At 37.2% G+C, this 27,296-nt stretch overlaps 1 protein-coding gene across 1 annotated transcript in view; it reads right to left on the bottom strand.

Moving 5' to 3' along the window:
* Positions 1-3,390: 3,390 nt before the first annotated feature.
* The window catches only part of LOC132041466 (uncharacterized), a 30,858-nt gene continuing 6,952 nt past the window's right edge, over positions 3,391-27,296 (bottom strand). Inside the window, 14 exon segments of the mRNA XM_059432177.1 lie at positions 3,391-3,941; positions 4,305-4,413; positions 4,678-4,736; positions 4,884-4,996; positions 5,246-5,354; positions 5,468-5,543; positions 20,804-20,866; positions 20,965-21,059; positions 21,239-21,341; positions 24,656-24,750; positions 24,936-24,994; positions 25,076-25,174; positions 25,176-25,318; positions 25,386-25,527. Of these exon segments, the coding sequence (XP_059288160.1) occupies positions 3,807-3,941; positions 4,305-4,413; positions 4,678-4,736; positions 4,884-4,996; positions 5,246-5,354; positions 5,468-5,543; positions 20,804-20,866; positions 20,965-21,059; positions 21,239-21,341; positions 24,656-24,750; positions 24,936-24,994; positions 25,076-25,174; positions 25,176-25,318; positions 25,386-25,527 (1,400 nt within the window). The 3' untranslated portion in view covers positions 3,391-3,806.

The following is a 27,296-nucleotide window of genomic DNA, read 5'->3' as shown; positions in this document are numbered from 1 at the left end:
CCAATAAACCAAAGACTTCCTTGCGACGAAAACGGGAGGTGTAACAACTAGGTCTGGGATGGGTTGGCTCGCTTAGTAAGCTCCATAGCCAGACAAGGTCTCGCTCTGGGCTTCGCTCAGCAAGACTCAATGTCTCGATCAGCGAGACCCAGTGTCCCTTCCATACTTAGTCAATTGTTTTGAATTTTCATTTTAGCACCACTAAGCCTCGCCGAGCAAGGCCTTGTCTTGGTTTAAGCGAGCTCCCCTCTGCGTCACAACACTTAGGAAAATTCTGCTCTTCTGATTTCATAGTTCTATACTTTAGTTTGGGAGTACGAAATGTTATAATATCTCCCCCTTGGGATCATTCGTCCTCGAATGCTGGGTCATGGTTCTCATGGTTGAACTTAACATGCATTGCAGACATAGTTGCATGAATACTAAACTGACAAGAATACTGAACTGACAAATTATAGCATGAGGTCTGAATATTGAATGGAATGTAATGCGAATGCTATAATAAGAAGTCTGAATGCAAAGGTTAGTTACCTTCAACTCTTTCTGCTTTTGCTTCAAATAGATGTGGATATTTGGACCTCATGTCCTGTTGGGATTCCTATGTAGCGTCTTCGACTTTCTGATTTCTCCGAAGCACCTTTACTGAGACAACTTTCTTAGTTCTCAACTTACGAACTTAACGATCAAAAATAGCCATAGGAATCTCCTTATAAGCTATTCCATATTTAACTGTGATTGTTTCAGTAGGGATAACCAATGATGGGTCTCCAACACACTTCTTCAGCATGGATAGATGTAACACCGGGTGCACGAAAACCAAATCCTGCGATAACTCGAGCTCATAAAATACTTAACCAATCCTTCGCAGAAATCTGTATGGCCCAATATATCTGGGACTAAGTTTTCCTTTCTTCCCAAGTTCATAACACCTTTCATAGGTGAAACTTTCATGAATACCCAATCATCAATCTGAAACTCCAAGTCTCTGCGCCGCACGTCCGAATAGGACTTTTGAAGACTCTGAGCCATTTTCAAATGCTCCTGAATCAACTTGACTCTTTCCATAGCCTGATGGACCAAATCTGGTCCTAACAATTTTCTTCGCCAACTTCAAACTAACCAATTGGCGACCTACACCTTTGCCCATACAGAGCTTCGAATTGTGCCATCTTGATACTCTAGAGTGATAGCTGTTATTATAGGAAAATTCAATGAGAGGAAAGTGATCATCCCAATAACATTCTTCTTCATGTCATTCCACCAATAAACACCTTAAGGGCATGATACATTTTCGTAAAGCTTAGGTAGGTAGAATATTTGAAACTATGCGCCTCTGCCATAATCCTCTCTCTGCGTCTATCTACATCTGGGACGCATAATTTTCCTTGGTACCTTAGAGTACCATCATCTCCCCTTTGTTCGAAAGGTATGGGTTTATGCCTGTGAATCCCTTCCTTTAGCTTCAATAGATAGGGATCATGAAACCATTTTCCTCTTTTGCTCAGCTACTAAGGAGCATTTGGCTCTGTTCTGTACATCAACTCTACCATCTTCGGGAAAAGTTGAACTCCTAGGTTTGTTAAACGATGAACTTCTCTTACCGTGATTTTCTTGTCTCCCTCAACATGAGCGAAACTCCCCTTACTTGATTTCTTTTTGAGATACTTCCTGAAATACGCATAGTATTACTGTGCGCTAAGTCTTTGACTAGCACATAAAGATTAGAATCTCGTACAATGGCACTACCCTTGTGACACATAACTGGGCATTGATCTTATAACTTTTATGTGATCACTTAATTGATAATAACTGAGCTGACACAAGTTGATCGACGATCAATATACTCACTTCGAGTTTCTTGTACACGCAAGGCACATTCCTTATGGAGACTCTCATTTTGCCCTCATTACTAAATAGAGGTTCTTCATATCTCATGCTAACCCTTCGGGTTTCAAATGTCCAACTGGACGTACTAACAATTTACACATCTCTCCCTTAGACCAAAGGTTAAGGTCTTATACTTGCATATCCTTTTCTCTTGTTGGGATCCAACCAACTTTCCTTACCTTCTGCAATTTTTTGTACTTTACATCACTGACGACTCATCTTTCGACTCACATCTAAGCAATCTTCCTTACTAGGAAAAGCTGAATTACTTACATGAACCCGCTAAGGTATTCATAACTGGAATATTTTGTCTTAACGACTTAACTTTGCTCACACTCGCAGTCTTAGGAAGACCCTTTTTTGATAACTCTTAAGACTATTCTTTTGTTGTTTGCTCTCTTACTGCCTAGCTGATTTTATTCTTCCACTGTCACAAAGATTTGGTTTAAATTAAACTCGTTGGGTTCTAGCAAGCATTCGGTATATTCAGATTGTTACCCACTCACTAGTGTTAACCTGACTGAGGAATTCAAAACGTACCTCTACTAGCCCTACTGAAATTACTAATTCAATGTATCTACTCAAAACTTACTTACTATTATTCTACTATCCACTTGGTAGCATCACGTTCTCTTATTATGCTCTGAATAACTAGAGTGAAATATAAGGTTATTTCTAACTTCCCTCATCATCCGACCCTATTCTACGGTCATATGCTATACCCTTTTTTTGAACTGTAGACATGGATCACACCTAGGGCAATTTCATCTGTCTTAAACTGAAAATTGGAATACCTACCCCCCAAACTTTCTATACACTTTAAAATCATACCCGACTATACACATTTAGGGTAAGCACTTACTCACATAACCTAAGAGGGAACTGCCACATTTTCTTATCTCATAGTAATATCTGTTTTTTGTAGTAACTTACTAATATAGTACTTTTCAGTGATCTGAATAAATTTGAACCAATTAAAATTATTCCCCAAACTTAGCCAAATTCTCCACTTTTCGTTCTGCCATTTGCACACCTCGCGGCCCGAGCCCCATCACGAGCTCGTCTCGCTTTGGACCTCGCTCCACGAGCTCCTTTCCCTCTACAACACTTGGAACCTTTCTGGTTTGTTTGGTTCCATGGTTCTCATTTCGTACATCATATATTCTTAGTCATGTTCATGGGTCATACAAAAACACATCTTCTGTAATATCACACGCTCTTTGCCACTTAGATATTTTTCCCCTAGGCTCTTTTCTATCCAAAACTATGGTGAGCAGTTTATGCACGCTGAGCTACAAGCTCCTAGATTAACTAATTCCACTCGAGATTACTTTTGTGCATCACGTTCGCACAATTTCAGTGCCTCCCAACAAAATTGTCAGCTTGGGATTGATGGTTTTGAGATTGTAGAGCATGGGTATTAATGGCTGTTTGATTTAGATCATGAAACCTACTTTAAACCCAATAAAAAGGTTACAAAATTATTTATCCTGAAGCAAGACAGCACTATAAAGTTGATTTCTTGTAGAACAATCAAAACACTGGCTATGATATAAGAACACCAAGTACATGAGGCAACTATTATCAATGTATTCAATTATTCGACGCTTATCCCTTCTCGATGTATCAGATTGTTGATTGCATTATGCAAAACCAATTGTTCCATTATCGTACAATCTAAGGTACCCAAAGAGTCCATGAAGCATGACCTCTCTTCTTCTCTGTCCTTTTTTTTCCATTAATATTTCCGTAAGCCTCATGTACACCGAGCTACCACCTTTATATTCTGTTCTCTGCTTTTGATGATCCCTTTGCCTAATGGCTGTAATCAAACTTTAAAATGGACAGAGCTTTCAAGGTCCACCTAGATACTGGATAACCGAATAAATATTACATTTTCAATTCAACTACTTTAGTCGTCATGCTATAGATGTAACCCGAACAGAGTGATCTGCAGATCCAGTCAAGAAGATGGGTGATGTCGGATGCCAGTCTACTGTTGTTATAGATGCACTGTGAGGAAGAGTTCTCATCCCATATGGATGACCTCGGACCTGATACAACAAAGAATTATTTGTAGTGTCAATAAATCTTAACATAAGTAAACCAGCACGGAAAGATATAACAGTAACTGGAAATGAACAGGGGACATAGCAAGGACCAATGAAACTACATCTTATCAGACTGGCCCTAGGCCTTGTGACATTGTATGTGCACTGCTATTCCCAACAGTACTTATTAATACTAAAAGAGAGATCCAGTTGGTTTTACTGATGGGACAATTTTCTGTGACCACCACAAATGATTGCCCATTTTCAGTTAAGAGGCCAACCTAGAGCTTATGAACTAATAGTTAGATTCTGAGAACATCAAGGCAAATGAACCTAAACATATAATTCTGTGTGAAACTAGTTTACCTGGTATATAGGCGCCCTCAGGGAGTTGGATGTCACAAGAAGTCTTCTTCCATCAGCATCGAGAGCCATTTCATGCTTATAGTGTGACAGACTCTGAAGGTTATAGAATCTGCAACACGGGGAGGATAGATGTTAAGAACCTTATTCTACAACAAGACAGGAAAAGAGAACGTCTTTCAACTTAGAGAACAAATTTAATGGGGAAAACAAAAAAAAATAATAGATATGCTGCTTCATAGAAAGTATATTAACTAATGATAAATGATTTTTGATCCACAAGCATGAAACTAGGGCTAGAAAATATTTCAAGTTAACTGGAATTTTCATACAAGAATGAAATACCAAAACTAAAGGATTAAACAATCCCATGTACCTGCTGCAATCTGTTGACCAAAGTACTTTGCCTTGATTCTGCAAACTCCACTCAAATATCTGCCTCACAAACTACTGAGTTAGATTCTTCACAATGCAGGTAACAAAGTAAAGCTTTCAGCAAGGTGACAACCTTACATATATGGAGAAGCACTCAAATGCATGGAAGGAAAATAAAGTGAATTTGCTGACTGCTAAATAACTTGCCTTTCCATCCATACCCAAAGTGAAAATGCTTGTCTCATCAGAACCAAACAAAACAGAACTAATTGCCGAATCATGTGCTGGCCATCCAGTAATTTGCAAGCCAGCAGACATATCTATCACTTGTTAAGGTTAAGCTGGTTATGCAGGCCAGCAAAGTTATGGGATCATGTCAACTGAAAGCACAGATTCACTCTCAAACACCATTACTCACAACAAAAGATAGATAGATAGATAGATAGATAGATAGATAGATAGAGAGAGAATTAGGTAGAGAGAATGGTAAATAAATTTAAAAGTTTCCTAATGCAAGGTATAAGAGAGGACGTCTACAGCACTATGTTCACTAGCTCAGACAAGGATACCAAACATGTGTATCATTCCATCAGTAGCTGCAGCTGCTAAAAGTTTTCCATTGTGATTGAAGCATACTGAAGTAATTGGAGGTGGATCTTCACCAAGAGGAAGGACTGTCTTCAATAAAGTTTGATAAGAGTTGGGCTTTAGAATCCTCATGCAGAAAGGAAAGGAAATAGTATTGTAAATTCGGCACTTGGATACAACCGGGACCCAAAATAATTGCATACCATGGCTTTCCACGTCCTCATGTTCCAGACAGTTAAAGAAGCACAGCCCAATTTACCAATGTCACTCGAACCAGGCCTGCAAAACTGCCATTTAGGATCACTTTTGAGGCAACCAAGAACTAGCGTATACATCTTAATTAAGCATATCAAAACTCTCACATAGATCCCCAAAAATTGTTTAATCAGAACTAATGAATAAATTACAAGATAAAACAAGTGAATATTTTAAGTCAGATGAACTCTACTGAACTAATATCCTCAAACCAAAGGCATCAATCCCCTCTTCATTTTCTATACAATACAGTAAGTAAAATTTAATAGCTGATAATGAGAAACAGTTTAGATCAGGATCAACTACCATAGACCACAACAACCATTAAAACCCCAGAAAGGTATGTTTTAGTCAACTAAAAGTTGGAACCTGAGAGTAGGATTTCAACTTAGGATAAAGGGAATTAAGTAGAATATACGCAATACAAGTTTAGCAAGGTAACTTCCAACTCTAGAGGTCTATTATAAATCTCAGTATGAGCCCTATAAATCTTGATTAAATGGTGAAATAGGTTACGAGGCATCTAGTTTATGATCACAAACAAGTATGGGAGAAGGATTGGAGTGAACCCATCGTTAAGTGGAAGGATTCAAAGCGATTGAGGTAAAGCCAACTCTAAGTTGAGGTCTATGAGGTCGAATTCACATATAATCCTTGGGATTCTTAGATTTTCTTTAGAGTTCCAAATTTAGAGCCCTTATGGGTTACTAGGGTTTTTAGAATAAATAAGGTTTATGGACTGGTCTACAGATGTCAAACCATGTTGTGTTGCATGCTTCCTCTTTAGATTAATGGAGATATAGAAGCAGCTAGTTCATTTGAAATAAGTCAAAGCATTGAGGTCACTGCTAACCTTTCCATTACTGGTTTTCCGGTATCTAGCACGTTCTCTATTGAGTTATGCATGTTTTAGACAAAAAGTAAAGTGTTGTTATAAAAGTAACTCAAGCAAGAAAGATGCTCTCAGGTACAGTTTTGGAGGATAGGGATTAAATACTTTTCCAGCCACTTTGAACCTGCTCCGGTGATGGAATCTACTGGGAGAAATTATTTTTTCTTCAATCATTCTTTAGTGATTGTTTTTTTTTTAGTTTTTTGAAAAGGTAACACTTGTATATTTATCCAAAAATCAGACCTGTCACAAACAGTTACAGGTCTCATAGTTACAAAGGAGTATTCAGAAGATCTTCAATCCTATAACAAAAACTTATATAGAACCTAAGACATCCATAAATGATTCTAGATCTTCCTTATACTCCTGTTTACACCAAAAGTAGAATAAAGCAAGACACTTCATTTTCATCTTCTGTAAAGAATTACACTTATTTTCAAAACATCTAAGGTTCCTTTCACTCCACACAGACCACCAGATGCAATCTGGTATAATTCTCCATCTCTCTTTGTAGAAAGGTTGGCATAACTATTCCACATCTCCAGAACTTGAACAATTTTCTCAGGCATTATCCATGTTAAACCTTTCAAATTGATGAATAAACTCCATATCTGAAAGGTAGTCTTGCAGTGAATAAAGAGGTGACTAACAGTCTCTGCTTCTTCACCACAAAAGAAACACCTTGGACTAAAATTAAAACCCCTTTTCATGAGATTTTCCTGAGTTAGTACTGCCTGCTTAGCTAGCAGCCAGACAAAACAAGAAACTTTGTAAGGGATCTTAACTTTCCATATCAATTTCCATGGCCAGTGGTCAATCTGGTTTCTGTAAATGTTAAAAGTCTTGTATGCCTCCTCCTCAAAAAACTAGCCTAGTTTGTGATTCTGCCAGATTAGGCAGTCTTCATCTTCAGATGGTCCCCTAAATTGCTCCAAGGTCTTGTAGAAATCTGCTAGTCACTGAATCTCCCAGTCATTTAGTAGTCTTCTAAAACTCAAACTCCACCCCGGATTAGACCATACCTCTGCCACAGAGGCATTTTGTTGCAGGTTGAGGATGTATATATTCTGGGAATAAGAGTTTCAAATTACCTTGTTCTAACCAATTGTCTTCCCAGAAGGATATCTTCATGCCATTTCCTGCCTTTAGTTTGCAATTTCCCTTGAGCTTTGGCCATTGATTCCTGAGAGCTCTCCATAAACTTGTTCCATAAGTACTAGTTACAGGTTTAGTTGTCCAGTTGTTTTCCCTTTCATATTTCACACTTATCACCTCTTTCCACAAGGATTGTTCATTGAAAGCAAATCTCCAAAGTCATTTCATCAAAAGGCTTTGGTTTTGAGCTTTCAAATTCCTGATTCCCAGGCCCCCTGCCTTTTTGCTTCCTATTAGAGCCTACCATTTAACCAGGTGGATCTTCTTAGTGTCACTATTAACCTCCCAAAGGAAGTTCCTTCTCAAGAGATCCAATCTCTCAATAACACTCTTAGGAATAGGGAATAGGGACATCATGTATGTGGGCATGGCATCCAAAACACTATTGATCAGTGTTAATTCTCCCCCCCCCCCCCCCCTCAAGGATAGATATTGGCTCTTCCAGTTCACTAGCCTTTTTTCACATTTCTCAACCACCCCATTCCATTTGTCACCGGTGATGACTTGTTTGAAGGATGCACCCAACTGTTTCGTAGCTGGTCACTATTGCTTATGTACTTGCACTAGCTCATATATGAACTTGGTAATCTTATGTACTATGTTTCCCCATCCTTCTTTGTATATGGTCTCCGGTGTAATGATTACTGATTTGTTTTGTCCTTGAATGGCAATGAAACTTATGTATCTACCACTCTCATTGTATTTAAGAGTGCAGAAAAATTCTGAAAAATGATCCTTCAGATTCCATCTCCCGACTACCTTCCCCTGTACTTTGGATGCTTCAATAAATACTGATATCAACCACTTTAAGACTTTAATGCTAATTTTCACTCCTCATTAAATTCCTGCTACGTTCCACCCATTCGTATCATGTTTCTACACCAGAATTGCATTTAGTAATATCATAAGACTTAAAACCTGCATTGTAAAATATACTATTGTCCCCTAATGAAGAAGAACCGAATGTCTTCAATGAAATCAGAAAACTCAGTCATTGCTCTGGTGATTCTGATACAATTCATCTTCTCTGAAGGGAATCTAACAGTATTAAAATCCCCACAAACCACCCAAGGCCCTGTGAATAAACCTCTGGCAGATCCAACTTCCGACCATACTTCTTCTCTTTTCGCTCTATCATTAGGAGCATAGATACCAGTTAGATACCAAATAAGTTTTTGGTTCTTACCAGTAAATTTGCAAGTTAGAGAATAAGCCCCCACACTACTGATATCACCTAACCAGAATCTCCCATCCCATAACATGAGAATTCCACCCCTGGTACCACTAGCTTCCAGTTGACAAAATTTAGCCCATCTGTTATCCCACAAATCTTTGACAAACTCCTTTATATCACCTTCAATCTTAGTCTCTTGAAAGCAATAAAAATCAGTCTTCCTACTGAGAATTTGGTTTTTTGTTAGGTTTCTCTTGCTAGCTTGGCTAAGCCCCCTCACATTCCAGGAAACAATGTTGACTGTCATTGATCAGTAGGATAGTTGTATCCCCCTCTGCTCCTTGTACCATTGCTTCTGAAATTGCTCCCTATATCCAAACTTTTTAATTCTTTGAATCCCTTAACAGTTGGAGTTGCTATCAGCTTTGTTTCTATTTTTTCAACAAAATTCTGCCTCATGCTATCAATTTTCATAAATAGCATCAAAGCTTCCTTCTTGCACCCCGATATGTCCACCTTAAATTCCTCGCATACTTTGTTGAATCCAGATTGGGATAGCAGAATCCGACTCTTTTCCTTCCTCAGGACTCTGCTGGTCTAAAGAGACAGCATCTTCAATAGTGATCAGAGATGAAGACTCCCCATCACTTCTCAGTAAATTGTTCTTTTGCATGTGAGCCTTCTCCAATGGAGAAGGAACTATGGAACAATCTACAGCCCTTTCCGTTTCTTCTTGTCCATCTTGTGTCTCCCGTTCCTCTTCTTCTTGTATAATCTCTTGGTATTGATCCATCACTTTTTCTCCTACATCATTCCTTCTTGGCGTGATAGATGCCATCATATCCAATTCTGGAGAATTTTTGCTTAATGGTAAAGAAGAAGAAGAAGAAGGAGGAAGAGTATTTTCCTTTTGCTTGTTGATCGCTCCATCCCAAGTCGCAAAGCTCTCTAGAAATCTGGAAGCAATTTCTTTCAAATTAACGAGGTATTTGTCAGGATCGGCTACTGGGAAGGTTCCTGTGGGATTAAATAATTCTGAAGGGGTCGCACGTGACCCCTCGCGTGGACCACTTAAGTTTGGGTCACTTTCTTTCTCTCGTTGGGCCAAACAATTAAATCGGTTTGGGCCAAAAATTATATCCTTCGCCAATCCACCCAGGTCCACTCCCTTACTTTATTTGAATTAACCCCAAGCCCACATGCCCTAGCTGGACCACGTGCAAAGTCAGCGAGGTCTGACTTTCTCTGAAAAGCTGCTCCCTTACTTTTTCCCAGTGACTTCGATAACTGCTGGATATTAGCAAACTTCTCCTCTTCTTCTCCGATGGTAAGTTTCACCGGAGACTCTACCCAAACTTGAAGAGTAAAGAGACATCTGCCTTGCTTCAGAGTCACTTCTTTAGGGATCTCGCTACCATCACCTCTGATTCTGATTCTAGCCCATTTGAGATGATTCCGAAGTTGGGTCTCTTCCTCTGTCTCCACCCAGCCTCCACAATAGTCCCCAATAACTTTAAATACTTCAGATAACCAGAATTGGAGCGGCACACCCACAACCCTAATCCATACAGAGTTTGGTAAATTTTTCTTGATCGATGACCCTGACAGAGGGGACCACCATTGGAAACTGATGTGAGATCTTTTCCAGTACCACTCTCCTTTCAGAACTTGCTCAGCAGCATCTTTGGAGGCAAACTCAAAGAGAAATCGATCTTCACGCATCTCATAAATGTTAAGTCCATGAACCTGCTTCCATGAAGAGATAGTCCATCTTCGAAGGTCCGATAATGTTGGGACTTCTGACGATGAGAAATGGCCAACTAAACATCTATCAAGAGTACCATTCTGGTGGTGTTCCAAGTCCTCCTTTATTTGTATAATTTCTCCCCTCTTTAATGCCGAACCACCAACCACTTTTTTGTTCGACCATTTAAAGCTTCTGGGTGCGTCTGCGTATTGAAATTCCTTGTCCACCAACCTAGGCTCCCCCACATTAAATTTCTCGACAAAGCTATTGATGAATCTACCAATCTTGTCAGCCAGATATGTCCAACCAGCATTAAAAGATACTTCAGGGATGATTAGTACAGCTCTCCTCCTTCCACGTAGACTAACAATGCTAATATGCCTGCCAAAACCATTAAAATTCCTGGAACAGAATGTCTCTGAGAAGCTGTCTCTTCTCTTCCATCTTCTCACCACGTTACCTCGCGTTTTTGACGCCTCTCTTAGGTTCTGTACTATCCATTCCATTGTCTTCCTATTAAAGGAAACTCTTCTGATGAAATTCTTACCTCTCTCAGTCCAGTCAAACCAAGGTTCATCATTGTTCGTCGATCTTGTGATATCGTATGACTTAAATCCTATCGCAAAATAAATGCTATTGTCCATAACTAAAGGATGAAGGAGGAAGGAAGGAAAGAGAAGGGATTATTCCAGTGATAGAAAGAAGGAAGCAAAGAGATGGGATTATTCCGGTGATCAGAAGGATCACCGGAGGTAGGACCTTAATCACCAAGTAACTTTAGTGCATTACCTTGGGATAAGTGCCTGGGAGTGTTTCTGAGGTGATTTTTTCTCTTTTAGTTATTGTTTAAAAACTGGATTTAAGGTAACTTAAGATGGATAATAGAATTTATAACTAAAAGTGTGTTTTTTTTCCTTGAGAATGGTAATGTTAACTAAAAGTGTGTTTTAGACTTGCTAATTTGTTTTAAGTTAAGTTTCTAAGTTATGTCTAATGCTTTGAGATACATTATGCATTCTATACAAGTTTGGCTATATGTCTTAAAGTAAAAGTATGTTTTGGAGGAAGCTTTAAAATGGCTGAGTTATTATTTCCTTTCGCAAGGGGCGATATCGCATAATGCTACATGTAAGAGTGTTACTCGTCTAAGACTTATGCTACTCAATACTCTCACGGTAGCTTCAAATTCAGATGTGCTATAACCGCTAGCTGATGAGGTGGCATCAGACTTTCGTTATGTACATATGACGTACCAGGATGCCTAGTCAATTAGCTAGGGATCGGATCGTCATGTATGTATGCATGGTGCACGAGGATACTCAGCCGACCATTACTCATCATAAAAACAAAAATCTACTTCGCTGACCATTTTGGAATGACGCTAGGTCAAAGCTGAGTACTCCCTAAGTAAAAGTATAGTATCAACTTTCAGCATTCAGATAGTAAAGTAAGGAGTACTTACGAGTTACAGGCCATGAGCACAACGTAAAAAATTTCACATTACTGTTTCAGATATTTTCTTAAATTAAAAAAGGTAGAGCTTTCATTTATGTTACAGCATTTAGCTCATTATATTATCTTTGACGGATCAGTGGTTTAACTCTGTATATAGCATGTATAACTTCTTGTCCAAACAGTTATGGATGGTTATTCGTACACTGGGTCAGTGGACTCATCCCACATTTTCATGATTACATGTACAGCCATAGACCAAAAAAGGTGACATTGAGGAGCTAGTTACAAGACTCTGGTTTGAGACAACTGTACTGGTTGTTACACGTTTCAGCCATAGACCAAACAGTTATGGATGGTTATTCGTTCACTGGGTCAGTGGACTCATCCCACATCTTCATGATTACATGTACAGCCATAGACCAAAAAAGGTGACATTGAGGAGCTAGTTACAAGACTCTGGTGAGCCCCCCATCTTTCGTGGATGATGAATTTAGTTTCCTTTTGTTTGTTGAGACAACTGTACTGGTTGTTACACGTTTCAGAGTTTGCTCCATGCAGTATTCAGTTGCTTTAGTTTCCTTTTGTTTGTTGAGACAACTGTACTGGTTGTTACACGTTTCAGAGTTTGCTCCATGCAGTATTCAGTTGCTTTAAGCTTCTTCTTTTTTCAGAGTTGTTTGAGCTAGTTATGTTGAGATGTTTGAGACATGAATCTTATCTTCTTTATGAATAAAGGCAGTCCGGTGCACAAAGCATCCCCGTGAGCAAGGTCCCAGGAAGGACCGCACCCCAAGGGGTGTGATGTAGACAGTCTACCCTAATGCAAGCATTAGCGGCAGCTCCCACGTCTAGAACCCTATAGGTCACACAGAGACAACTTTACTGTTGCTTCAAGACTCCCCTTCTAAAAGGGCAGCCCAGTGCACAAAGCATCCCGCGTTAGCAGGGTCCGGGAAAGGGCTGCACCCTAAGAGGTGTGATGTAGACAGCCTACCCTAATGCAAGCATTAGTGGCTGCTTCCATGGCTCGAACCCATGACCTATAAGTCACACGGAGACAACTTTACCGTTGCTCCAAGGCTCGAACCCGCTTACTTTATGAATATTGAACGATTTTGGGGATTTATAATATAGTGAAATGCTTGAGAATGGCAGAGTTAAATGATATTACCCGGTTCGCCTAGTGGGGCGAGCTCGCTAGCTGCCCGTCACAGCCCTACAAATTGGGTCGTGCCACTAAGAAGAGCGACGTTAAGTGAGATTGGAAGGAATTGCGGTGCAAAAGTGCATTCAATTAGATATCTTGACCCAACGTTTTAGGAGAATGGCATGATAAAAGAAGATACAACAACAACATACCCAGCGTAATCCCACCAGATGGGATGCGGGAGGGTAGAGTGTACGCAGACCTTACCCTACCTTGTGAAGGTAGGAAGGTTGTTTCCGATAGACCCTCGGCTCAAGAAAAGATGCAAAGACAACAATAATAATAGGCAGTAATAGCAACAATATAATAAGATAAGATAAATGAAGTAAGGGAACAGTCAAGTTGTAATAGAGAACTAAAAAAAATAAGCAAATGTACAAAGATAATAATACTCCTAGTATCAAGACTAATAATTTCAAAGCAATGAAGACTCCTACAGGACAGGACCCAGAGCACTGCACTGACACCTGGTGCACCGATCCCCCTGTTTCACCACATCAAACTTCTTATTATCAAAGGCTAGGGGTAAATGAATGGGGCTCATGAATATGAACCGACCAAAGACTGTTCATTAACGAGCCAAGCTTGAGCACAATTACTGTTTGAATATTAATCAAGCAGCACAAGTTCGCTTACTTTTGGCTTTCTGTTCCAATCTCATATGCTATCATGATAATTGGCAGAACTGCCCAATCATTTCCACAAAGCTACTGGTATTGCTTACCCCTCCTTCCACTATCCCTTTGGTCTCTCAATCTCCCTCCGCTTAATGCTTCCTTCAGAACTCTAGCGCTGATGATGATGCTCAACAGCTAAGCTTAGATGCTTCTATCTTAGAATCTTTACAGTTTAAGGTTTAATATAATTTCAAAAACAGATCAAATGTCACAAAGTTTATACTTTTTACTACTTCAGAATCATTTTGAAAGTCTATGTTCAGTTTAATTTCTTGTTGGTTTGTCGGACTCATTCATCTCACAGCAATCACATTTTCTAGTCAAGCCAAGCTCTTTAGAGTCAACTAGCTGAAAACTTTTATTCCAATCAAGAGTTTGAACAGGACATAGGGCGATGAGTTGGAATACCTACTTCTCAATCATGACACTGCGCAACCCAATAAGCAGACGCAGAAACAATAAAAAGGTCCAGACATGTCAACCGTAACCAAAATCCTCATTCACCATCAAATATAATCAGCTAATTCTGACTAACAAGTTAACAACTGGGAGATATATCCATTTTCCCACAACTAACTGTCTATTTTCCAAAACTAAATTACTTAGGCAAAATACATAGAAAGACACTTAAACTTTGCCTCTACCATCTGTTGAATACTCCAACTTACAAAATGATCATCTAAACACCTCAACTTGTCTCCACTGTGTCAGTTGAACACTCAAACTTACAAATTAATCATCTAGACACTTCCAAAATTTATGTGCCATGTCAGCGTTGGGTTTCCACGACACACAGTGGGGACGAGTTTAGGTGTCTAGATGTGCGTTCTCAAAGTTGGAGTGTTTAGTTGCCAGTTGAGGCCAAGTTAAGGTGTATATCTATGTATTATGCCTATTTACTTATCAAAACCCTCTCCTACCAATCTAATACCAGAATCAATTCACTTATTTATGCTTTCAACAAAAGAATCTAATTTACTGACTCGATCACTTATCGAAACAAATTTCTTTTAAAGAAATGTAACACATAATTAAAATAGAAAAAGTGAAACAGAGGAGTGCTACGAAAAGGTTATGTGATAAGAAGATGCAGAAAATTAAAAGGCAAATTCAAAGAATATGAGACCAACTATGTTATGGGAATGAATTTCCATATTCACCTATGAACATTGTAAAAATAAGAATGTTAAAGATGAGGTGGGGTCATAAAAATTGGACAAGATTAAAAATTATCAAATCGGAAAGCAGGGCAACTAGCACAAATAGAAGATAAAATAAGAAAAAGCATCTGAAATAAAATAAGAAAAAGCATCTGAAATGGTTGGACATGTCCTGTGTAAACCTTTAAATGCAATGGCATGTTATGTTACACAGATCCTCCATTTCCTGTCTCTGATTTATGTGGATACAACATGACATAGGTGCCAGTTGGACGCTCAAGCTGATCTAGTCAATCCAAAGAGGGTGTGTTGACAATGTGGATGAATAGAAAGAAGGAAGGAACGAAAGAAAAAGGGGAAAGAAAGCAAGAGCAAAAGAGAGAAGGAGATGGAGAAGGAAACAAAAGAAGGAAAAGGAAAGCAAAGAGAAAAAAATATAATAAGAAATCAAGAAGAGAGGAGAAAAGTCTCTCTGCCATCATAGTTGTCGTCAACTCTCAGGTTACCATATGAAGGCAAAAAAAAAAAAAAAAGGTAACAAAGAGCCGAAGAGAGAAGGAGATGGAGGAAAAGGAAACAAAAGAAGGAAAAGGAAAGCAATGAGATAAAAATGTAACAAGAAATCAAAAAGAGAGGAGAAAAGCATCGCTACCATCATAGTTGTCGTCAACTCTTGGGTTCCCATATGAAGCAAAAAGCTCTCATCTTGGGTTTTTCCATTGCTGCTGGGCTAGGCTTCTCAACAATGGGCTATATATCTATATCTATCTACATTATATTAAAAGCATGAACTCCTAAACTTAAAAGTTAAATTACCTTAATACCCCTCTCAATAATTTTCATATTTAATTTTTTTCTTAATAAATGCCATAAATAACTCCCTATTAGCCAACGCAAACTAAAAAAGCCTTTTCAGAAAGAGATCCCACCGATTGAGAAAGAGTAGTTGCCATTTCATTTTCTTTTAAAACACATCCTTTGCCAATTAGAGACCTTACAGTACACCGTTGGTAAATTCTTAAATCCAAGCACTCTATACACCTTGCTTTTCTCAATATTTATGCTTTACAGTTGTAAAAATGCTTTACAACTTTTCATGGCTAATCCAAATGTTTTGGCTTTCTCCTTTAGGCTAATTTTATCACAACATAATATTTAATTTTGATTGCAACAATCCACGGTTTCCACATGGCCTACAATGACACATTTTATGACAACAGTTGTTTCCGCAATTAAGGTCTTCTTAAAAGGTGAATCACAAGATCAAACGACACCATCTTCTCAATTTTCTGTAGTCTGTGCTTTGAGAAATTTTGTATGATTCAATAATTTTCAATAATTTGGACCAACATGATACTCCTTCCCTCCCTTTTAACTGCTAATTTAGTTTTTTTTTTAATATATTTATTAAAAAATAATAAATCCAAAGCATAGTTTACTGAGTTACTCCTATTTAATAAAGTAGACTGATTTATTTTTCTCAAATAATGTGCAATTAAGTGTATAGTTGAAAACAATTACCAATTGTAATTTTGAATTCCTAAAGTGAATTAATTTTCGATGATTTTTTTAAAGTTGAAGTGACTGTTAATTTGGGACGAAGGATTGGAGTATATCATAGTGTTTTTGTTAGTACTATTACTTTTGTTAGAGAAGATGTAATTCATTGTTTAATGATATTGATGAAATTTTGTGTTAGGGGCCGTGACCAATTAGCTTGAAAAAATTTAAATATTTGGAGTAGGATGATTTTTGCTATTCCTTATGATTCTCGTGAAACTATTAAATGAATAACACATCTAAGTGAAAGTTAAACCAAATATTTTCTCTAAACATATGTCAATGTGGATTTGAATAGTGATAACGAAGTTGTCTTTTTTGTACATCCGCAGCATTCCAATACGGGTTTTTCGCTCATGCCTTTCTTTTGTTATATATTTACATCACATGACTATTTTAGATTGGAATATATTGAATTTCCAAAATGATTTGGTTGAGTAATGATATGTCCAAGTCTTCAGTAATATTCGAAATAAAATAATATCTTTCGTTAGTTCTTCCTTAAAAATGCTTTATGAATCAAATATTGTGCGTATAAGATGGTATCGGTAATTATATTTGTATAATTAAACAAGAAATATAGTTAAACACTTTGTATTAACATAAAGATTTTACTACGTAGTGTTTCCACCATCTTACTTCTCAAAACCCCAACACATGACTTCACACAGAAAGTCTACTGATTTCACGATAAACAAGTCTCTTCCAATTTCATGGGAAAGGAGTTCAATAACAATGAAGACGAAAACAAACAATGAAGATTAACGTCCAATATCAAATAAGACAATTAAAGCCAACAAAAAAGATTAGTGGTCTCTCTTTTAGTGAAATAAACTATAACTAGCTTTATTTTTGATGTTTTATTTAAGGGGAAAAAAGCAATAATATTGGTGTGTCAACCTAATATCAAGTTTAGTGTTTTTTTTTTTTTAAATGAAATCATCTTGTGTTGGTGTAACATTCAAACTTTGATTTGTATTCTTGCGGCAATCATTTTGATCCATAATTCTTCAAATGTTTTTATTCTTATTGGGTTTTTCATAGATTATCCATATGTATTTACATATAAATACATATATTCAATCAAAAAAAGACGTCAACACAAATACACAATATTTCATCAGACTATAAGTGTAAGTCAATTCTATGTAGTTATTTGTTTAGTTAAAACAAGACTATTTTCATAAATTCATATATCAAGTTATTGTACTCGGTGCTATGTTTTGAAATTATTTTGCAATATTGTATTCTACAAAATATGGCGTACACGTGCAACGCATGTGCCGAGAAACTAGTACATATATAAGTGGGATGCCCCAAAATATATATATATATATATTACAAGTGCGATGCCCCAAAATGTAAAGTTAAAAGACAAAATAACCATTAAAAGTTAAAGGCCCTTTTTGTCGTTCATTTAAACACTGCTCCTGTGACATTTTTGTACCAAATTGTAAATGTACTTTCTAATTAATACTATATTATATATAAATATTGTATAATAAATCAACCAAGTGCATAATTAAATTTTGTCTAATGGACTTTGTTGAAGAACGAAAAAAAGTGCCACATCGGTGGTTAATGAGATGGGTGCTCTCCTTATATGGACAGTGGACTTGGGCAATCCTCCCCTCATGAGCTAGCTTTTGGGGTTGAGTTAGGCCCAAGATCCATTCTTTACATGGTATCAGAGCAGGACCCATCTCACCCGATGTTGGTCCCCCAAATTAAATTGCCCACGCTTCAGATGTCCAGTCCTGGGCGCGAGGTGGGGTGTTGCAGAATGAAAAAAAAAGTGTCATGTCGATGGTTAATGAAATGGGTGATCTCCTTATATGGACTTGGGCAATCCTCCCCTCATGAGCTAGCTTTTAGGGTTGAGTTAGGCCCAAGATCCATTCTTTACAGAATTAATGATGTCACACATCGTATTAGTGTTGGGTGGATGAAGTGGAGGCTCGCATCCGGAGTCTTGTGTGATAAAAAGGTACCACCAAAACTCAAAAGACAAGTTCTACGGAGTGGTGGTTAGACCAACTATGTTGTATGGATGGAGTGTTGGCCAGTCAAGAACTCTCACATTCAGAAGATGAAAGTTGCGCAAACGAGGATGTTGCGATGGATTTATGGGCATACTAGGAGAGATAGGATTAGAAATGAACATATTCGAGACAATGTTGGAGTGGCCTCGGTGGAGGACAAGATGTGGAAAGCGAGACTGAGATGGTTCGGGCATGTGAAGAGGAGAGGCACGACCTTTACCTGCTCGGAGATAGCTCAAGAGGGAAGAATTGTCCAAGACCATATAAGGAGACAACGCCCACTTTCTCCACCAAAGTGAGATACTTATTACCCCTCCTCCCTTCCGCCTAGGACTATACATCTAGAGCGTGGACAACATGACATGAGGGCCTAAAATTGGGTAAACCTAGAATATGAATGGGTCTAATTGGTATCATGTTAAATTGTGGAACCAAACTCGTCTAAAAGCTTAAACTTTTAGACCAAATGGTCAGACACACTTCAGCATGGCTTTAGAGCAAGCAGAGGTCCTAGGTTAGAGTCTCAAACACCACCCATTGTCAAAAATAATTTCCATGTATTGCCCATGAAAAAGGAATCAAGTCCCCCACGTGAGCGGCCGTGTCGAAGACATGTCTAAGTAAATAAAAGTGCTCTCTAATAGCTTAAGATTTTAGAAGAGATGGTTACACACACTTCAACAAAGAAGATTGTCTTACAAAACCAAGAATCTCATGAAAAATCGTACAGACAACGGACTTGACTAAGAATAGAAGACAATGAAGGAAACGAATCCATATAAGCAGTACAAACTAATTGGATTAAGGCTTCATTGGTGTATTACTTACATTCAGTACGTGTTTGTCAGGAATTTTTTTGATCTGGTTAGTGACTTGTATACCAAAATGCAGGAATAGGTGTGAGATTTGAAGAACCTCTTCATTTGTTCTAAAAGATAAACTATTTACCAGTATTGAAATTAAATGGACCCAGATAAGGAAAAATATATACTGAGACTGTAGGTGCTAGTTATTAAAATTAGTACTTTCATTGGACAACTATGTACCTAAAATTGCTTAAAGCATGGGAATTGTCACAAAATATTCTTAAGCTACAACTTTTTCATAACAGGACAACAACGTATGTCCTAGGTATTGCAATTCTTCTTTGTTATTGTTGTTGTTGTCCTGTTATGAAAAAGTTGTAGCTTAAGAATGTTTTGTGACAATTCCCCTGCTTTAAGCAATTTTAGGTACATAGTTGTCAAATGAAAATAATAATTTTAACAATCAAAAATATCCCTCTTCTTTGGAATAAGGGCTAAAAATATCCTCCGAACTTACTTTGGGTCAAAAATACCCCTTCCATTATTAAACTTTTCAAACATATCCCTCTTTAAACAGAAATATCCAATCTCCCCAAAACCATTTTTTGACCCGACCCATTATTAACCCGACCCAATAAAATATTAACCCCTAATATGCATTATGTAGTGAATCAAATCAGTCTTTTTACATGTAAAGTTCACTGATTATCTCTAGTATGGCACGGAAAGAATGATAAAAGTAGAAAAACTACAGCTAGACGGGGCACAAGAAATGATGGAAATAGTTAGGGGTGGGGAACGTTTGGGTATTGTTTGGTGGAATAGGGGTTTAATATTTTATTTTTTTATGTAGCGAATCAAATCAGTCTTTTTACATGTAAAGTTCACTGATTATCTCTAGTATGGCACGGAAAGAATGATAAAAGTAGAAAAACTACAGCTAGACGGGGCACAAGAAATGATGGAAATAGTTAGGGGTGGGGAACGTTTGGGTATTGTTTGGTGGAATAGGGGTTTAATATTTTATTTTTTGGTGGATTAGGGCTTAATATTTTATTGGGTCAGGTTAATAATGGGTCGGGTCAAAAAATGGTTATTTGGGGGGATTGGATATTTCTGTTAAAAGAGGGGTATGTTTGAAAAGTTTAATAGGGTATTTTTGACCCAAAATAAGTCCGAAGGATATTTTTAGCCCTTTTTTTTTTTTTTTTTTTTTTTGCCCCAAGGATAGTTTTAGCCCTTTTTCCAAAGTAGAGGGATATTTTTGACCCTTTTCCCTTTTACCAACTAGCACCTGCAGTTCTCAGTATATAACTTCAATATAACAGGACATCAACATAATAGATAGAGAACTTTAGCACAAAAAAGTACATAGAGATAGTACAAGAAAAGGTAGAAGCACAAGTTACCCTCTCGATGCTGCAGCAGACACAAAAATTGGCTCCACAGGGCTGCATTTTAAATCCAACACGCTACATCAAATAGGACGGAAGAAAGAACGAGTAAGAATGTGTCCAAGCATTTCATTTTTCCCCGAAGAAGAAAGAGTAATTCCATGTGTCTGAGAAACCTTGGGAATGCTTCTGTGCAGCTAAGATCACAAACAACACGCTTAGCATCGACATTCCATGCTTTGATTCCTCCATCAGCTGTGCCTATGAGAAGCTTTTCTCAAGAAGAACATTAGTTCCAGAAGCATTAGAATTCAATCCAGTACTGAAGCTTGCAACTATACTAATTAACATGAAAAAGAAACAAGAATCATAACATAATAATCTATGTCTATTTTTTTTTTTTTTTGTACGGCATAATAATCTATATCTATTATATTGACAGTGTCTTACCAAACGGTCAGATTTGCACTCCCACTCAAGTGACATGATCTCTGCCCCACAATAGATAGTTGCATTTCTTGATGCTGGTGCTGATGAGTCATATGTCCATATCCTTCATCAGAATACATTAATATCAACACAAAGATCAGGATCACATAATCTTTTGGCAAGCCAAAAAGTTTCAGTGATAGTACACCAAGATGGCGTCACTCTACAGAGTGGATATACTTCAAACCCCACAAAATCCAATCATCTATATCTATAGCATATCCTTTTACACCAAAGAATAGATGAACGAAGATTGATCCCAGAAAAAAGAATAAATGAAACAAAAGGGAGCTCTTAAACATCCTCATAGAATTTTGTACACCCTTGAAAAAGTACAACGAGAAGTATCCTTGGATAGTTTTTTCTTCTAGTCTCCAGCTTTTCATCCCCCAGCTAGCCATAACCTCGTCATTGTTCTAGGCAGCTCATCAATTAAACATGGAGAAAACTAGAGCTCATAACTGTCGGAAAGTGCAATATAGTAAGAAGTGATTCACCTCCTATATGCTTCTTAAGAACACCAACTTACTACAGAACTTTCTTTCCTCAAATTATCTGCCATCAGAATGGCATCCGATCCGTAAACCATGTAAGAAAACGTCAGTTTACTAGCGCTTTTGTCCTCCCAATTGACATCCACATCCACTTGCATCCCATTTTACCCAAACTATTATCACATGATTTAACTGAAAATTGTCTTGAAGTTTCTCCTTCCCTTAGCAATCTATAAACCTCCCCATACTGTTGTAGACCCTTTGTAGGAAATGGTTCAACTAATCCTATTCCCAATCTGTTGTCGGTCTTCGAACAAGTATCCTGAAAGAGAAGTCACAGGATACTTGATCTCCTTCTTGACATCTTACCCATCGTAGCCTCCTTATCCAGCTTTATATGGTTATAGAATTTTAGTAGCAGTACCACCACACCAAATATCCAACCAAAATAAGATGCATCTACTATTACCGAATGCAAAATTTAAGAAACTTTTCTATAATCTTTCACAATTTCTTTCCACACACTAGTTTCATACGAGGTGGTAATACCCTCAGGGGATCACTTGTAACGGCTACCCCCATATTTTTCCTGAATTTTTTTATTTTTCACATGACTTAATCTTCATGTACAAACCTCCATAATTGTTTGACAGAAAAGGTTTGGTAGAGTTTATTTTGTAAATATCCAAACTCCATTTAGGGTGTGTTCGGTATGAAGGAAAACGTTTTCCAAGAAAATAAGTGGGTATCTTACTTATTTTCTTGTGTTCGGTATGTAAGCAAAAAATAATTGTCATAAAGCATCTATATATATATAGTAAAGCTAGGAATAGAAAAGGTGATGCACCTCTCTTTCACCAAGGATTCTATTTATGTTTTTCCTCATTTTTTTGACAATTTTCCCTATTTTTTTATTTTTTATTGTACAAGAATAAATATGACAATTACTACTCCTCCCTTCAATCCTATTCTATAATTAAGAACTTAAATGTCTCGAAATTTATTACTCCACTAATTACAAAAATCGATTAAAATTCTGAAAGAATACTCATATGCATAACTCTTTTGATCCCTCTATTAATTTATTGTGAGCCGAGAGGGGAATGGAGCTATTGGAGTTTCGTGAAGTATCTCCTTACTGCTTCCTCAGGTTGCCTATATTTTTCTTTTCCTAATTTTATTTATTTATTTGTATATTATGTAGTGTTCATTTTGGCTGCAACACACCATATTAGGTTATTAGTATGTACTTATGAAGAAAAAATTGAGTTAAATACAATTTGATGAGTTTTTGCTGTAAAATTTTATGCTTGCAGTTAATTTGAAAATCTAATTCAATTAAGCGAAGTAATCTATATCAAATAAGTCTTACAACTAATTATATGTGATGAACATTATGAGTTGTTATTTTATTTTATAGGATAAATATGAAATAAGACTTACAATGATCTTCTTATCAGGTATTACTGTATCAGCATCCATATTGAAAGTCAAGTGTTTGTACTTGGATAAAAAATTCCATGTTGTTAACTCAACCTGGTATATTTTCTATTTCCTGAAGCTGAGGTTAGTTTTTGTTTTTGAATAATGCTTACTCAAAAATATTCTTTAAAATTGACTTTACTAGATAAGTAGTTGGATTTACTCAAGAGTAATGACTCTTCTCAAAGTTTTCTTGTGTATGGACTTGTATTTTCATTGTTTTTCTAATTAATTTCATATGAATTATTTCTTATATCTTTATTATGCGTCAAACTATTTCTATTGCATATTTTGTATATACTTTTTTTTTTTTTTTGATTAAGCACCGGGTGTCCGAGTCTCTTTGAGCCCCAACTAATCCCGGGGGTGCACAGGCCCTCGGCAAGGAGTTTCCCGCAAGTGCATATTTTGTATATACTTCAAGATAACTGTTTGTAAATCTTTAGTGCTAACACTTGCAGGGATCCAACGACATCATGTCATTGTATCAGCTTTTTAAATTTGAAGATTCTATAAAAGATAATGATGAAGTATGTAATTTCTCCCAAAGACATTTTATCATTGCTACAGAAGAAAGTTTATAGTTTAACCAAGAAAAATCAAAGCTTTGAAAAGTTCAACAACTCTTGGGGAAAAGATTTTTGAAGGGCTTCAGCAAGTAATGTTTGATAACTTTGTTTTCTGTTATTAATGTTTCAATCTTTCAACTATGTCTGTGTTATTTCAGCTTTACCAGCTATATTTATTTCTCAAAAACTTTTTCGGTATAAAACTACAAAAATGTATGTAATGCTTTTATTTGAACTTATGGTTATATTTAATTATTTTAATATGTAGTCTTTCCTTATACATTTGATTTTTAAAAGAAAATCGTATGTATGTCTTATGTTATATATTTGTTTTTTAGCTATGGTATTATATTTAATGGGACTGGATCAAGGTTTAGTTCAGAATCAACTATCTGAGATGACAATAGAACTAGATTCAAAGAAAAAAGATTCCTAACTAAGTTTCGTAAATTAGGAGTTTTACTACTTGCAAATGGAGAGAACAGGTTCAACCCCATTGTGGGCGCATTGGATTTGAAGACTAAAAACATTCTTTGCAATATTTTTTAATATTCAGGCATTAGAAGAAGAATATATCATAAATTCAATATTGTATTTAATAACCGAGCGAAGCGCGGACAAATTCACTAGTTTGTATATAATTTAGTCAAATACTATGGGAGGTGAGGGTGGGGGTAAGGGTGTGGAGTGGTGGGATGGGGGCTACGGGGGTGGGTGAGATGAGGTGTGTTGGAGGGTGGAAGGACACAATCAATGTGGAATGCCACTTCACAAAATTCCGTCATGTTTCAGAAACATTTATACGAGAATGCATGTCAGCTAAGGGAATTTACCTAACTGTCCCATCCACAGAAGCACTAGCAACATTGTCCCCAGTAGCAGAAAAACGGCAACGACTTATTGGACTTGTGTGGCCTAAGAATGTCTCCTGTAAAATATTATGGCAGAACCATCAATTAACCCCACCTCAGTGCCCCAAAGAAAGAATAATTATAGATTATATGTCTATGAGTTTATGATGAGCATGAATAGAAAATGAAGAGAGGAGCTGCTGAAGTGAAAAATTGAAAATTCAGGCTAATTAAACTCAATATTGTCTCCAAAAGAGTCTACCTGGAAGTCTACTCTAACTTCAGGGAATTCTTCTTCTCTCTGTGCTTCATTTCCAGTGTCTGTCGAAATATCACATGATAACTCATCTCAGAATCGGAATCATCATCATAAGAAGAAGAAGAAGAAGAAGGAGGCCTCACTTCTCTCACTCTGACTACTCACTCTGACTACTGTGACAACTAATTTTAGAAGTTGAAACGTGAGTATCATCAGGCCTGATATCATCAATGTGTTTAGGTTCTCTTTCACCCGTTTGTGGAGTTGCATAGACACAAATATCATGAGATGCCGCAGGTCCGAAAACTGTGGGTTCCCCGGAACCAGCAAGAGGATTTGATGAGCTGTTAGTCCCTACAGTGACTTCCGTCGCTAGCAAGGCATTACTGAGATCAAACAATGCAGTTAGTAGCCTTCAGACTGTCAGTGAGAACAAATTGTAACTGCTCTCACCTCCTTAACTGATGTAGTTGAGTCTCTTTCTCCTCCAACAATACTTGAAGTTGCGCAAGTTTGAAATTAAGTTGCTTGATGTCTCCTTTGAGGCGACTCACCATGTTGCTTTCAGAACTGATCTTCATTAACGCAGGGATACGTGGCATAGCTAAGGAGAAACTCAATGGAGGCACAGTGGTAAAGAAAACAAATGGATGACAACTAAAAAAACAATCATCTGCAAGCACGTAATACTATCCATCATCAATGACATGCATCAGGTTGAGTGAATCTACTTCCTTAAACAACCAAGTCCAAATATATCAAACAAAGAGTAACAAAATCCCTGACTTATAGCCTGTTTGGCCAAGCTTCTAAAATAGGTTTTTTTTTTTTTTTTTTTTTTTTAGAATGGTAACCAAAAATCAGCTTATTTTGAAAAGTGCTTTTCAAAAACGCACTTTTGGTGAAAAGCAAATTGTGTTTGGCCAATTAATTTAAAAAGCACGTTTGAGTAGCAATTAGGGTATGTTAAATTACAACTTGTTAATACACCTATGGATCCAAATGTTAAGTTTCCTCCTAGACAGCGGGAGCCCCAGAGGACCCCAATCTTTACCAGAGATTGGTTGACAAGCTCAATTATCTTACGATCACATGACGAGACATCTCATTTATTGTCAGTGTTGTTAGCCGATTTCTCCAAGCTCCTTCGACAGTCATGGAATGCATCAATTTACATTCTTAGGTATATCAAAGTTCACTTGGACAAGGTCTAATTGTATGAGGATAAGAGCACATGCAAATATTATTGGAAACTCTGATGCAGACTAGGCTGAATCTTCTTAAGATACATGATCTACTTTAGGACTCTGTGTTTCAATTACAGAAAAGTGACATCTTGGAAAAGCAAAACACAAGATGTAATAGCTAGATCAAGTGCAGAGGCAGGATATCGAGCAATGGTGTTGGATACATCTGCCCTTATATGACTAAAGAAACTTCTTAAAGAGTCAAGGCTTGGAGGAGATGCACTAATGCAATTGATCGATGACAATCAGGCGGCAATACACAATGCTTCGAGACAAGTGTTTCATGAGAGAACAAAGTATACAGAAATATATTGTTATTTCATCTAACAAAAGAATTGGGGTGCACTGCTACAGGTTTTATCAACTAGAACGATCAATTAACAGATACACTTACAAAGTCATTCCACCGCTCCAGAATTGAGTATATATGTGGCAAGTTAGGATCATATAACATGTATGCCCCAACTTAAGGGGGGAGTGTTAAGAATTAGAAGAACCCACTCTTTGTAAATAAGGAAAAGGTTTGGAATTCTTATAATTGTGTAACTAGAAATAAGAATTACTTTCCTTTCATTTTAGAATTACATTTCGTTCCTTTTTAGGTGTAAACACTATGTAAACCACAACATGCTTGAGAGAATAATCAAGCAATTCATTCCAAAACAGCATCTCTCCATGAGGTAGGGGTAAAGTCTGCGTACACCCTACCCTCCCCAAACCCCACATGTGGGATTACACTGGGTAGGTTGTTTTTTGTTGTAAGCAATCCATTCCAAACATCTCATTCTTTTATCATTAGTTACATTTAGCTTACTACCATATGGTGATATGCAATGTGTAATTGCTTTTGCTACAATCTAATGGGTACATTTTTCCTGTGCAACATTAAATACCTTCAAACATATTATTGATCTTCATAAGAGACATTCAGACATTTATCTGCTTCTACTACAAACTGATTCCCTCAACAAAAATTGGTAAAGGCCTTGGCATCTTCATTTGCCCCATATAACTGGCAGTAAAGCACCACAAACTAAACGTAAAAGATGCTCTCCTCTTAACACCAAAGAACCATAATTAATCCCACCTGTAGGGCAACCGCTTGAAATTAATGTGC

This window comes from Lycium ferocissimum, unplaced genomic scaffold, assembly GCF_029784015.1.
Source record: "Lycium ferocissimum isolate CSIRO_LF1 unplaced genomic scaffold, AGI_CSIRO_Lferr_CH_V1 ctg1030, whole genome shotgun sequence".
Taxonomy (NCBI): domain Eukaryota; kingdom Viridiplantae; phylum Streptophyta; class Magnoliopsida; order Solanales; family Solanaceae; genus Lycium; species Lycium ferocissimum.
Note: the sequence above shows the minus strand (reverse complement) of the source record. Positions and strands in the feature narration are given on the sequence as shown.